At 43.2% G+C, this 13,390-nt stretch overlaps 1 protein-coding gene across 21 annotated transcripts in view; it reads right to left on the bottom strand.

Moving 5' to 3' along the window:
• Nucleotides 1–13,390, bottom strand: part of MICAL3 (microtubule associated monooxygenase, calponin and LIM domain containing 3) — a 250,936-nt gene that overhangs the window by 59,441 nt on the left and 178,105 nt on the right. For 20 of the 21 annotated variants that reach the window (XR_006288634.1, XM_043539986.1, XM_043539936.1 and 17 more), the window contains one exon: nt 8,094–8,289. Coding sequence is in view for 19 of the 21 variants with exons in the window: in XM_043539986.1 (XP_043395921.1) it covers nt 8,094–8,289 (196 nt within the window). In the remaining 2 variants the exon portion in view is untranslated. Of the gene's footprint in view, nt 1–8,093; nt 8,290–13,390 lie in introns of those variants that run through there. The other variant, XM_043540020.1, reaches the window with a different exon arrangement.

The following is a 13,390-nucleotide window of genomic DNA, read 5'->3' as shown; positions in this document are numbered from 1 at the left end:
TGTGAGAGATGGTTTGGCAGGGCCAGCTTATGGGGAGATCATTTCTTGATGGTAAGGGGGGTGGTATTGCTGCTGGGATTAAGTTGCTGGGAAGTTTTGTTGCTTGGTGGGGAGCTGGCAGGAAGATTTGGGGAAATATATTACTTTTTCTATTTTTGCCTGACAATCAGTGAACGTTGAAAAGAATATGCACACAGTCCTAGAATTATCAGGCCATCATGGTACATATAAAGATAAGGACAGCCAGAGAGCAGTGCACAATTACATACACTTGCCAGGATCTTAGGCAGTAGTATCACACGAATACAGGACGTGTCCGCACGTGTGTATAGGGCGGATAGGCAAAAAGCTGTAGGTAACAGCATGAGAATAACTATCAACCTCACTACTCTCATAGCACAGTCTGTAAATCACTGTGTGGGAAACAAACATGCATATCAGTATGACCCCTTTTGATAGCCATCCTATCTTTAATTCCACATTACAAGGTTTCCGTCATGAAACTTTCACTGGTTTTGCTTGAGATTCCCACTAAGAATTCACCTAATTGCTTGTTAGGAGAAGGCTTGACTTTGTAAGTGAAAGATACAACAAGCGTAGCTCTTTGATTATAGCTTCTAGGTACTGGCACTATAGTTAAAGGCTGAGAAGGCACTCCCACCATTCTCAACCCAATTTTTCCAGGAACCTTTTTCTAAAAGATGATCTTTTAGCCTGAAATCTTTCATGCTTTTTTACCAGCAGTGAAGGGAATGTATTGGCAAGTTTCATAGATATATTTGCCAATTTGGGGGTTATCCAGACAAGAAAAGATACATTTTCAACTCAAGAATTTGTTCAAACACTTATGTTCAACTAACTCAAAGCCTGCTTTAATTTACATCTGTAGCTAGCTCTCAAGAAATGCACTGAAACAAATAAAATAGCTGAAATGCACTTCTGTAGATTTGAACTGATGAGTTCAGAAAGGAACGCTCACCTAAATGTATAGCGGGAAAGGAATATCTATACATAACATACAGCAAGTTTATATATGCTAAATAGTTTGAATCTTAAACGCAGGGTGAGTTTTCTATGGGAATAATCCTTAACTTTTCAGCTGGTCACACATATAGGTCTTTATACGATTTAAAAGCTAGTGGTACTAGGGAGTGATGACAATTTTTCCAGGGTTCAGGTTGTATCAATATTACCATACTAAAGCTAATTTTCTCCCATGCCCAAATTCCTCAAGAGCGGTCCTATGCACTGCAGAGTTTACAAACTTGGCCTGTGACTACAGATCAGTTGACAAATGTAAGGCGAACTGGAGAAGCTATTTCTGAAGCATCAGATTCAGCAGGAGTTATGCCAATTAAAAAAAAAAAAAAGTCTTAGGGAATCTTTCAATTTATTTCAATAGCAACTGGATCAGGCTATTAATGCATGGTCACATCCTATTACCAAATATAGATTGGCCTAGAAATTTCAAACTTGTTTAACTAAAGAGCAAGTGCTAAGATCTTATACAATGGATTCTATCAAAGAAGTTGGGATGCTTATCCTTGGAGTTTTTCACTTAATAGGAACATCTGTCAGCTTTTAGCAAACTTAAACTTAGTAAGCAACCAGATTAATTTTATAAAGTCGACTATATCCCTGATCCTGTGCTAGGTACAGAGTTGGTTCACCCTGCAGAAAGCTTGTCAAAAGTCAGTGTGGACTCCTGTGTGCCACAGAAAATCCTTATCACCACTTGCTTGTCTGGTGTTGCGTGCAAGTTTCTTCTCACTTCTCCAAAATATACACCCTTTTAAGGAAAAATGAGGCTCTGGCAGCTTCTGGCAACCTTTATAAACTCAGTCCTGGATCTAATGGACTTTGAAAAGTTTACAAAAAGTGCCCAGTTCAAGGACTGAGCTCTCAGTGGTCCTATCCTTGTGTGAATGTGTAGGGTAAACTTTCAAGCTCTGTCTATCTGAGAAGTCCCGCACAAGACATGCACACCCACTGCATTAGACTTATAAGACTCAAGGGCAAGGACTTTGCAAACTGCACCAATTAATCCAGCAGACCTTGACTGTTTCCTCTCATCTCACACATACAAACTCCACTGGTTCCAGTTCGCAGTTGCATCATCCTGGTATAATTGATCAGTTCATATTAAAAAAGTACAAACCCTTTAACTTAAACTCAAGATGGAGTTAAGGTTATAAATTCGTATCTGTATTTTAAAAATACATTAAAAATTAGAAGTCCAGGAAATTCTAGGTTAATTTGAAGTTCCCATACTTTTAAATGTTTATAGGTGTTTAAACTGGAAGTTAAGACTAGTATTTCATGGTCTTTTAATGTTTTGTCCATTCAGTGTTCTAATAAGGTTGCTCTCTTAATGTTATTGATACAAGCATATGACTAACTCTGGTTTAAACAAGGATATTTTTGTCTGGGATAAAATCTGTGCTACTCACATTTAAGTGCATTCCAGCATTAATATATTATGGGACAATACATTGCAATTCAAACGTCAGTTCTGACTCAGCAAGAGACTGCAAAAGTGTCATTGTGGGGCTCCATTTTGTCTCTCTGATTTCTGTATCAAACTGACTCAGTTTACAAGTCAAGAAATTTTTTCCAACTGCCAATCCTCCATGAATCTTGGCCTGAGGTTTGAGAATTGAGCTGGGTTACATACTCTTCTTACACATCACCTGTAATAAAAGTTCTGAAAGCTACATTAGGCCCTCAGTTACTCATGTGTAATCTTAGTGCCTTTAAATCGTGCCTTCGGTGGCATCGGCGCTTTTGATGAGTTTGCATGAGTAGCTGTTTGAAATTTAGTACACGTCTGTTGATGCTGCTCAGAATGGCATAGAATATTGTTTATGTTAGTGCTACTGGGAGAAAAATAATCAAAAGTTATTTTTGTCACTGAAACAAAGATCTCACTGAGAATAAACTCAGGGACTAGATCTTGTGTTTTTATGATATTTATGAGAAAAAGAGTGCAATGCCTGGATGCTTGCCATATAGATGTGAATAGGCCCAATCTCATCTGATTTAAAGAGCAAAATAGTTTGGGCTTGGTTAAAACTCGGGTGAGTGATCAGAGGATACCTAGTGTTCTATTTTTGTTGGTTGTGTTTGACAGCAACAGCTGTGTTTAACAAACTGATACTTCGGGCAGTAACTTTTACATAAAAGTGCTCATTCGAGATTACTGCTCACAGAAAAAGCCCATTCTCCTTTGGTTCAATAGGTAACCTCACTACTTTTGGATACGAAATGTCCTTGGTTCAACTTCTTCCTGGAATGGATTTCTCACAAACAATCTTTCATTTGACATTTTCTCATTTGGCTACCTTCTTCTGTTCTGCACCATCTACACTAGATTTTACTGTGTCTGATGTACTCTTGCCAGTATGGCGTTATGTATTGGCTGTTTATTTTTAACGTACTCTTTACACATTAATAAAGTGCGTAAGTGGTGAGATTAGCAGCTATTGCCAGACCATAAAAGCGAGGGCTGAAAACTCATCAGCTGAAACATAAAAAAAGCCTGGGATTTAACATCTACACAAGGCTGGAATGTAGAACTTCTGCAACAACCTTCACTCTATCCCTGACATGCAGGCTTTCGTTACACGATCACACTGTTTGGGACAAACAGACCCTCTCCAAGCAAGTACTACATTGCAACACAATTTTTCCTATAATTATAGATGTACATAACTCCAGGGGCACAGTTCAGGTTACCTTGAGGATGATCATTTCCTATTTTGGGGTGATAAAAATCTAACCTTAATCTTGCTCTAATACATCCTTGCAAAATTTTATTCACTCACTTGTCTGGGAGAATACTTTTTGACAGATGTGAATAAATAAAATGTATAAGATACCATTGTTTTTTCCTCATCACAGTGTGGGGTAAAACCAGGTAGGTTTTGGGCATGGTCCAGTGTGTTTTCATGACAATTTTCAAAAGCTACAACATGTGTTTTGTATAGGATATATAATGCAAACGTTATAATCCTCCGTTCCACAGCAGAAATTAAACGTTATTTTTAACTCACTGTCCCTTCTTTCAAAAAGGTAAATGATGAATCAGATCATAAATATATGCTGAGCCTCTGGCATACAACAAGCTCCCAAGAGGTCTTAGCATATACAAATGGCTTTATACAGATGCTCTCAGAGATAAAAAAGTGGTATTTATTCCCTCCTCTGATTAATCGCACAGTTTCCTCCTCTTCAGTACAGAAATAAATCTGACAGGTGTCGCCCGCTAGGTTTTTAGTGCGCTGTCAATAAAATTTACTGTTGCTGAAGCTGTTGCCATGACTATTCCGTGGATCAAGCTGTGTTCTCCAGCCAGCCTGCTTATCTCGTGTAATATTCACAGTTTAAATTCTTCACTCCTCAACTCACCTTACCTTCTCCAGCACTGATCTTTTCCACACTTGTGTGTTTAATCTTTGAGTACTGAGAAACAAGAGGATGAGTGGGTGAAAGGAGACAGAGATGGGTTGGTGCACAGGGTCTTCCTTTCAAGCTGGTAGGTCTCGGCCACCCAGCTGGGACCTTTTTTCTGTTAACCAGTGATCAGAGAAAAGAGTTGGATGACTTGACAGAGACACTCAAATATTCAGGGAGATACCTCTTAAAAAATGCATCTATGTGAATTTAGTGCTGGAGAAAGGAGCCAGGTCAAAAGGCCTGGAGACTCTCATCCTCCACCTTGCAGGCTCGGAATAGAGTGACACTGCCAGCTGCCTCCATTATATCCCACAATATGGTTCAACCCTAATCTGGGAGTAGCCAGCTACAGAGATGAGAGAGTATTTCATCATGGTGGCTTCAGCTCAAAGGTGGGACACTGTATGAACAGCACCCACTTTAACTGCACGTTCTCTTTAAGGAAAATCTGCCCCCCCAAGACTTTTGGGTGCTGGGCTGTCTGAATACAGACCTGCTGTTGACACTGTGGTGCCTCATAGTGGAATGTGCACCACACTTTGGAGCAACTGCTTAGCACAGATCCTTCATCTGGAAGGGATAATCGATTAAAATGACAACTGTGAATGGCCCACACGATCAGGATGAAGAAAATTTAGTATCTTACATTAAAATCTGCACATGCTCTCCAAAGATTGTGTGGGTATCTTATTTAGTCGTGGATGTGATTCAAGGTGTGCTATTATTCTACAAAAGTCCAACAATGACTAGGTCCTGGCTGGCTACCTTAGGAACAGTTTCCCTCTCTATGCACAATTGTGTTATTTAAAATTATGTGAGGGTACTTTCATTAGCCGTCCCTAGAGTGGCTTGAGACTAGTGGGATGTCAGCTTGGAATTTACTTCTCTTATTGATCAAATGCCAAATATGTTGCCTTTTTGTGGGGATTAATCTGATAATGTTTTAAAATGCTTTGACTGTGAAACATACCACAGAAGTGCTACGTACGATTATTACTGCATTTGCGGATGCGTGCATATTGACTCTGGTTATTGCCCATGGTAGTGATGATGAATGTCATAGGAGGAATGTATTTGGTTTGACTTTTGCCAGCAACTTATGTTTATTGCTGTGAAATCTTGGTCCAGATGCCCAGGGATGTCTGAGAGAGATATTTTATAAGTCCAAAAATAATATTTATCTTTTTTTCAGAGAAAGCTTAAATTAAAAAATACATATTTAAGTCAACATACAAAGAGGGGAGAGTGATAGAATTCTAAATAAAAAATGGGTGTGGAGGAGGGAGGGAGGGAGAAAAGTGTGCACAGATCTGGAGGAGGTGAAATAGCAGCTGCAGTCTGAGATGCCAAAGATAACACTTGGTTCTGTTGACTCCTTTTTTCCTTGGAGGTTTCCGATCCAAGTACTGACCAGGTCCAACTATTCTTAATTTATGTGACCTGATGAAGTCATGGCCAATAATAACATAGCTCCAGGCTAGTGAACTTTGGTTGGTACTTTCCGATCTAATAAGCACTATAAAAGCTACAGCAATATTATTATTAGTGTTAATATTAACAATGGCAACATTATTTATTATATCTGAGCAGTGGGCTGGGAGAGGGACAGAGAATATGAACATATCTCAAGTCTACCACATTAAACTGCAGAGAACATCCAACTAGGCCACTAGACAACACCTCAAATAAATAAATATCAAAATAAGATCTTGTTGAGAACTTCCTAAGATAATTAATTAACACTGACATTATTCTAGTAAAGGAAACAGCACAGGACACCAGGTATTTACCCATCCTAGTTCACATCTGTTCAGCGCTTTTAAGATAAGGATGCATCAGGACTACTGAAGACTAGTAAGGCTAGATAGTGTAAAATATCCAGTTGCTGCCCCTTCTATTTGCATCTTATAGGACTGTAGCGGGGTGGTCACCTGCTCCCGGCCCAAGGGGGTTAAAAGCCAGCCCTTGGAGAGGGCCTGGGCTGGGAGCCTTAGGCTGAGCAGATTGGAAGGCAGCCTCAGCTGTGGCCACGCCTCAAACAGACTCAGCTGTCCCTTATAAAAGGGCTGTAGGCCAGGCACTCAAAAGAGACTCTCTCTAGCTTCTGAGAGGGAGAGACCTGGCTGCAGGGACCTAAGCAGAGTACCTAGATTGGAGCAGGGCTGGGGAAGGGCCTGAGGAGCTGGGGGAGCTCCAGCCAGGAAAGCCCCAGGCTGCGGCCTAGTATTAGGCCCAACAGGTACTGGGGTTGCAGGGGACAGCCCAAGGTTAGACAGAGGCAGCAGGTCCAAACCCAACCTTGCCTGTGATAAGTGGCTTATACTGCAGTCTGCCTCAGGGCACAGGGGCTAGCTAGTGACTGGCAGTAGCCTACGACTGAGGTGAGGTAGGGATAGGGGGTGGGGGTTCCCCGGGGAGGGGAGACCCTGCAAGTGAGGGGTTACTGCCAGAGGGCAGCACCCCGGCGTAGAAGGGGCACCCGGTCCAGGAGGGACCCGGGGGCCTGGCATAAGCGGGACACCGGCCTGCAGAGGGTGCCCCAAGGCTGGAAGTAGAGCTAATTCCCAGGACCAGCAGGAGGCGCCGCAGGGGTGAGTCCCACACGCTTACAGGGACTCCTATCATTTGCTCATCCCAGAATGCACTCAGGCCCTAATCCTGCAAAGACTTATGAATGTGCTTAATTTTACATTCTTGAGTAGCCCAGCTGAAGTCAGTTTCACCTGTATAATTGAGGTAGGTAACTAAACACGCAGGGCTACACATGTGTTTCAAGTTAAGCATGCATGTGATTGTATTGTAGGATCTGGGCTTTAGCCATCAGCGATATCATTATCGGAGTTTACAGTGGCAGTTTTAAGAATCTAAGAACTGTTGCACAGTCAAAGAGTTGAACAGTTCAGGAGCGTTCTTGCTGTAATGAAAGGGTATGGAGCAGCGCTCACAGTAGTAAGAGAGCCACATTATCTGGAGGACGCTGAGACAGCAAAGGTTCCACTCATCCCTTATCAAATTGAATTGCTGCTGCAGGAATTACTGAGAGACATTTGCCCACATGTGTGAGCACTGAGCCCCTAGCACTCTGATGTACCATTCTGCAGCTGAAGAAATGACCATACATGCATGTGGCATATCCTGTTTTATGCTATCCATAGCTATTACTTCAAGTCAAGCTCTCTCAGGCACAAAAAGGCACTCAATCAAGGCTAAGTATCTCTCCAACCTGAAGTTTTAAACCAAAAATGTTTTTCAGTTATCAGAGTGCAAAATAGGCAGAAAAAGCTTTTTGAAAAAACACTCCCCTCTGATCCCATGTTCTGTTCACCCAAATGACTCAGTTGTTTATAGATGAAATTTTCCAAAAAGTAAATTCCTTTCTGAGCTAAGACTGAGCATGAGAAATTTCAGTACAAGAAATAACTTTTAAAGAACACTATTAAAGTGACTCAAAATAGGGGTTTAGAACAGAAACTCTCGTATAATACACCTCTCTGAAGTGCAGCTGAGGCTATCAGGTCTCCAGAAAGGGGAGCCTCGGTAAAGTGTATGGGAAAGTGCACAGGAAAGTGTACAATGAGCGCAAGTAGACACAAGCCTGCTGGGGTGGATACAGGGACACGTGTACAATGTGTGCTAACCTGCTGGGCACATCTTCTTCTGTTCTTTTGTCTAGTACACTGCTCAGGTTATGCTCTGCCAGGGTCTCCTCGGGAACCTCTTCCAGCTCCTCCTCCTGCTGCAGTGACAGCCGGTAATTCTCCAGCTCAATGCGCTCAGGTGTGCCACGCAGCCTCTTGGCCAGGCTGGGCTCCTCCAATCCATTGACATTAGGACCTAAAGAACAAGCCAGTAAATAAACAATGAATCTGATGAACTGGGTCTGAATATTTTCAAACAAACAGATTCAGAGCAAGGAGCAGTGGGGTGAGAAAGGGCCAAAGGGGAATAAAGAGAGAGAGGACCTGATGCCATTACCATATTAGCCCCTACGGGTTGAATTGGAGAAGGAGCAATACTCCAAAGTGGGCCCTGGTTAACGCTTTTGGTCAAAGGATGCTAACAAAAAGCTACATGTCCTGGTTGAGAGAGGAAGAAGAAAAATGTAGCTGCAAAGGCCAGAGCTGTGTCAGGCCAGGCACAGGGACCCCTATTCAAGAAGGGTCAGGGAAGCCATTGCCATGGGGACTGAAGCGTGCACCATTACGTAAGGAGTGTCTCAAATGTGGGATACAAAGGGACACTCCTGCCGTAGGAAGCTCCCTGGTGTAAGGCCATCAGGTTCAAGCCTCAGATGTGTTTTTCTCTGGACTTGACCTGATTTCCTGTCAGTATGTGACAAAACTGGGACTGCAGGAGAAACCTGGATGAACAATTTGTGGGACTGTGGGAGGACGCTGGATAAGAGGTTCACTGCTTCCCCCTAGCCCCAGCAAACCACAAGGACAGTCCATCTCAAAAGACAGCAGCTCCAAGGCCTATTTAAAAAGCAGCACTCATTGGAAGAACCTACACCTCTGAACCTTGATCAGGTGGGTGAAAACAGGAAACGTGTGTGTGGAAAGACAAGAGACTGGGAATCACAGTCCCAACAACGATAGGCCTGGTACCATAATACTGATTCTGATGCCTGTTATTGCAGCCATTGGGAACCCCACTAGCAATGTCATCAAGTGCTTATATTATTAAGCACCAAAGGTAGGCATCAGAGGAGCTGAGAAAATACCAAACTTAGTGCCACAGGTTAAACACACCTGCAGCTCAGCAATAAACATCTCCATCCATTTCCTATTGCTCTCCACAGTAAAAAAAGAACTCTGCTGATGGGGACCGAACGCTTGTGGGGCTGAACTCCGAAAGTGCCAAGTGCTCAGAGCTCCGGTTGAAGCCAATGGGATCTGTGGGTGCTCAGCACCTCTGGAAATCAGGCCTGGGTGGATTAGTGCCTGTTAAAGTCAGAAACTGCATCATCAAGCAGAGTTGCAGGCAAGTGATATACAAAAGCTTCAACAACAATTTTCGCCCCTACCCACCTGTACAGCTCTGCCAATGAACCTCAGTTTGGACCTATAGCATCCTCTGTTGTAACATTCTTGGGGTTCCCCTCAGGAATCATGCTACATTTGATGCTGTTTTGGTGATGTGGACAAGTGTCCATAAGAAACTAGACTGGGACTACCATGTTCCCACAGGATCCAAACCACATAGACCTCCACAGGCAAAAGGTCAGAGCATTAACCTACATTTCCAAGGATATTTTGTTCTCTACAATTTGCTGCTGCAACAATAGTCTTATGTTGTGTCAGTATTTTTAAAAGATTAACTGAATAGCACACTACGCTAGGATTCACGCTTCATTTCACTCTCTCTGGGATGCCTAGATGGTGATACCACCTCAGCCAGAACTATTTTTGTAATCAGAGTTACATTCCCCAACGCTGAGTTCACATCATCAGGGGATCTGACCTGGAATGCTGATCTGCCAATCCTAGCTGACATGAAAGAGAAATGTATTATGGGTAAAGAAAGAGTACCAAGGTGATAGAGAGCAAATAAAGGGTATAGTAAATCCTCATAAAGAGATTATCTTCTGTATTAGACCCTTTCACAGATTGCAATGTATTCCAGTTAGGCCCAGCTTCCCCCAACGCACACAGCTGTCACAGGCTGTTTCTGTTTTGCCCTCTCATTCTGGCCCACTCTGGGAATCCAGCAATGTATCCATGAAGTTCATAGATTGAAAAAAGGATGAAAGGAAGAAGGGTAAGGAGTCCTTTATCTAGGGGATTTATTTCGCGTTCTTCTTGAGAGTCTTCATGTTTTGTCAGCTTCTGCAGAAGCAAGCAAAAAAGCAGCAGTGACTCATTTCTAGAGTCAGATTAACAGACTATGGAAAGGATGGCTTTTTTCATTGCAGGGGTGGGTGGAAATAAATTTAGTAGGAGCTATAAATGTAGGAGAGGGAGGGGAACCAAACTGACATTTATACACACTAGTGAAACTCACACAAGCCACCTCACCGACATGTGTGCAGGATAAGAGTTAGCCTTGTCCCTCCCACCCCACGACCACATCAGGGAGAATTAAACCAATCCTGCAGCAATACATGGGGATAGACCAGGTGGTTCAGTGGCATTGTCTCCAGAACAAGGCTGATATGAGAAGGATAAAAGCACTTTTAAACTGTTAGACAAAGGAGTGTGGTTATGCCAAGATAGTTTATGTGCCTGGCAGGTGTTGTGTGCTGGGAAGTTTCGGGGAAGAAGAGAGAACATTCCCAGATACACTTCCAATGTAAGACTGATTTTGTTCTTTTTAGCTGTGCAACTCAGGAGCATCATTGGCCAGATTCCTCCATTTTCTTTTTCTTAAAAAAACATGCAGTTTGATATTGAAGAACATGACCCAGTAATCTCCAGCCTCGGCCAGGGACTTCTATTCTAGACGGGCACACTTTGCACAGAGGATTTGTTTCCTGAGCTTCTAGTAGGCACCATCAGTCTTCATTGTCTGGGCGTAAGACACTATCAAGCTCACCGCCAAGCACAAATGGAACAGATGCCAACTGATTCCACACTGTTTGCCTCATTATGTAGTTAATAACCAGAAGGGCAATGGTTACAGCTCACAGCTCTCAGATTGCGGCTATTAACACAAACAGCTTGGCTTACACTGGCTTTCCTCCAAAAGCCTAAGTGGAGCTAGAATGGTGAAAGGTGGCTATCTACTCACATCAAGTGGATTCACAAGGGGCGGCATTACTAAGCAAAGTAGGGAGAAGAATATTTCAATCTGCCTTGGACACGTGCTTCTTAGTGACATCCCTTATCTCACCGAGGGCTGTACCCTTATGGCTCATGATGATGTCAAACTGCTGTTCAAGACATCTGCTCGCAAACGTGGACAACACTATTCTACAGTCTTGCCAACAGGAGGTACTTGCAGAGAATACTGGTTAACCCCATGTACCATTTTACCTTGTGCCTTTAGTTTTAAAGGCACAAGCACACCTGCCTCATGTACCAGAGCTGCACAAAGTCAAGCCTGGAAGCTGCTTGCAAACACAGAAAGGGGCTAACGTTGACTGCGTATGATGAAACATAAAAAAACTATGTCATTAGTCAAACATTAGGAGCCACCTGAGAGCCAAAAGCAGCTCATCACACAAACAAAGAATCAGCTCAAATAGCCACAAACAACATCTTAAATAGGAAAATATTATAGTTCTGCATTTTGGAAGAGCCGCTGGCTACGAACAGCCCACAGATCATCGCAAGGGAACTGTTTTTCCTAACAGGGCAGCCTGCTTAGCTGTGGTGTGAAAGCTGCCAGAGGCCCCTATTTATCTCAGTCCTGATGCAGCCTGCCTCTTGTAAAGGAACACAAGGCCAGAAATAACATTCCTGTGCTGAAGTGCCCCTTGCCCTGCTCCCCTGCATGACATATTTCCTCTCCATCCCCATTTTAGAAACAATGGTTACGACCAGGGCTTGAGAAGCTCCGCTGAAAGCTTTCCCCTCCTGAGAGACAATTCAGTCCCTCCCCATTCTCCACCGCCTTCCTCCTCCACCTAGTAAAAACCAAGCCACATTATTGATTTAGTTCCACAAGCCTGATAAAGAGTTGCCGGGGTAACCCCTCAGACAGTACCTGTTGAGGGGTGAAGAGACAGGTGAGTGAGAGAAAAACAACTCCTTTCCAAAGCAGAACGACCCTCCTCTTGCCTACCTCTTTTCCTCATTACATCAATCCAGTATTAGAGTGGGGTCTTCTTTTTCATGAATAGTGTAATGCCCCCTTTCCCCCTCCTTCCCTATGTCTGTCTTGTCTGTTTAGATTGTAAGATCTTCGGGGCAGAGGCTGTCTCCCACTCTTATCTGTGCAGTGCTTGGCATCATGGGGTGCCTAATCTCAGTTGGGGCCTCTAGGAGCTACTGTAATACAAATAAGGGAGCCTGCTGTGATGCATATGCACACAGGGGAAAAAACAGTTACTTCCCTGCGTACTGTAACTGTTGTTCTTCGAGGTGTGGGTACAGACGTGTATTCCACTCAAGTGCAGGTGCGCCCAGTGCACCAAAGCCAGAGAATTTTGTTTAGCAGTACCCGAGAGGTGATGGTTGCACCCTTCAGCCCCACTGCCCTTCCCATGACTATATAACGATGGTGCCGCCCCAACCCAGTTCCTTCGCACCAAAATTCAAGGCTAATGACTCCGATGCAGAGGGGACACAGGGCAGGCTGTGGAATAAATGTCTGAATCCACATCTCGAAGAACCACAGTTACACAAGAGGTAAGTAACTGGGTTTTTTGATTCTGTGTGTCTTTTCAGACGTGTATTCCACTCAGGTGACTCACAAGCAGTAATTGAAGAAGGTGGGGCTCAGAGTCTACCTAAAGGTGAGCTGCAGAGCTGTCTTCTCCAAGTTTGCAGTCATAATAGCATAATGTTTGGTAAAAGTATGCATTGGAAAACAGGCAGCTGCTCTGCAAAAATTTAATATAGAAACATCACTGAAGCATGCGACTGAAGCCGTTTGGATCCTCGTCGAATAAGCCACCGCCAGTATTACACCTTATGAAGGTGTAGACTGAGCTATTCCATATGCCATTGTCATGGCAGTAATCCTCGTGGAGATCATCTCCATGGAAACCACTTGACCCTTCACCTGATCTGCATACGAGGCAAAGTTGAGGTGAATAAACGGTTTAGTCTTCTCCAAGAACACCAAACAGCATCTCACATTCAATGTATGAAGGTGCTGCTTCTCCATATTCAAATGTGGTTTCAGAAAGAATACAGGAAAGTATATAGTTTGGTTAAGGTTGAACCACTTTAGATAAAAATTTTGTATGTGGCTCTAGGTCGACTTTATCCTTGAAAAATTACATATATGGAGGTCCTGCCACGAGAGCCTGCAACTCACGCACCCTCCT

Source organism: Chelonia mydas, chromosome 1, assembly GCF_015237465.2.
Source record: "Chelonia mydas isolate rCheMyd1 chromosome 1, rCheMyd1.pri.v2, whole genome shotgun sequence".
Taxonomy (NCBI): Eukaryota; Metazoa; Chordata; order Testudines; family Cheloniidae; genus Chelonia; species Chelonia mydas.
The sequence above is the reverse complement of the archived record's forward strand: the minus strand, read 5'-3'. Positions and strand labels throughout refer to the sequence as shown.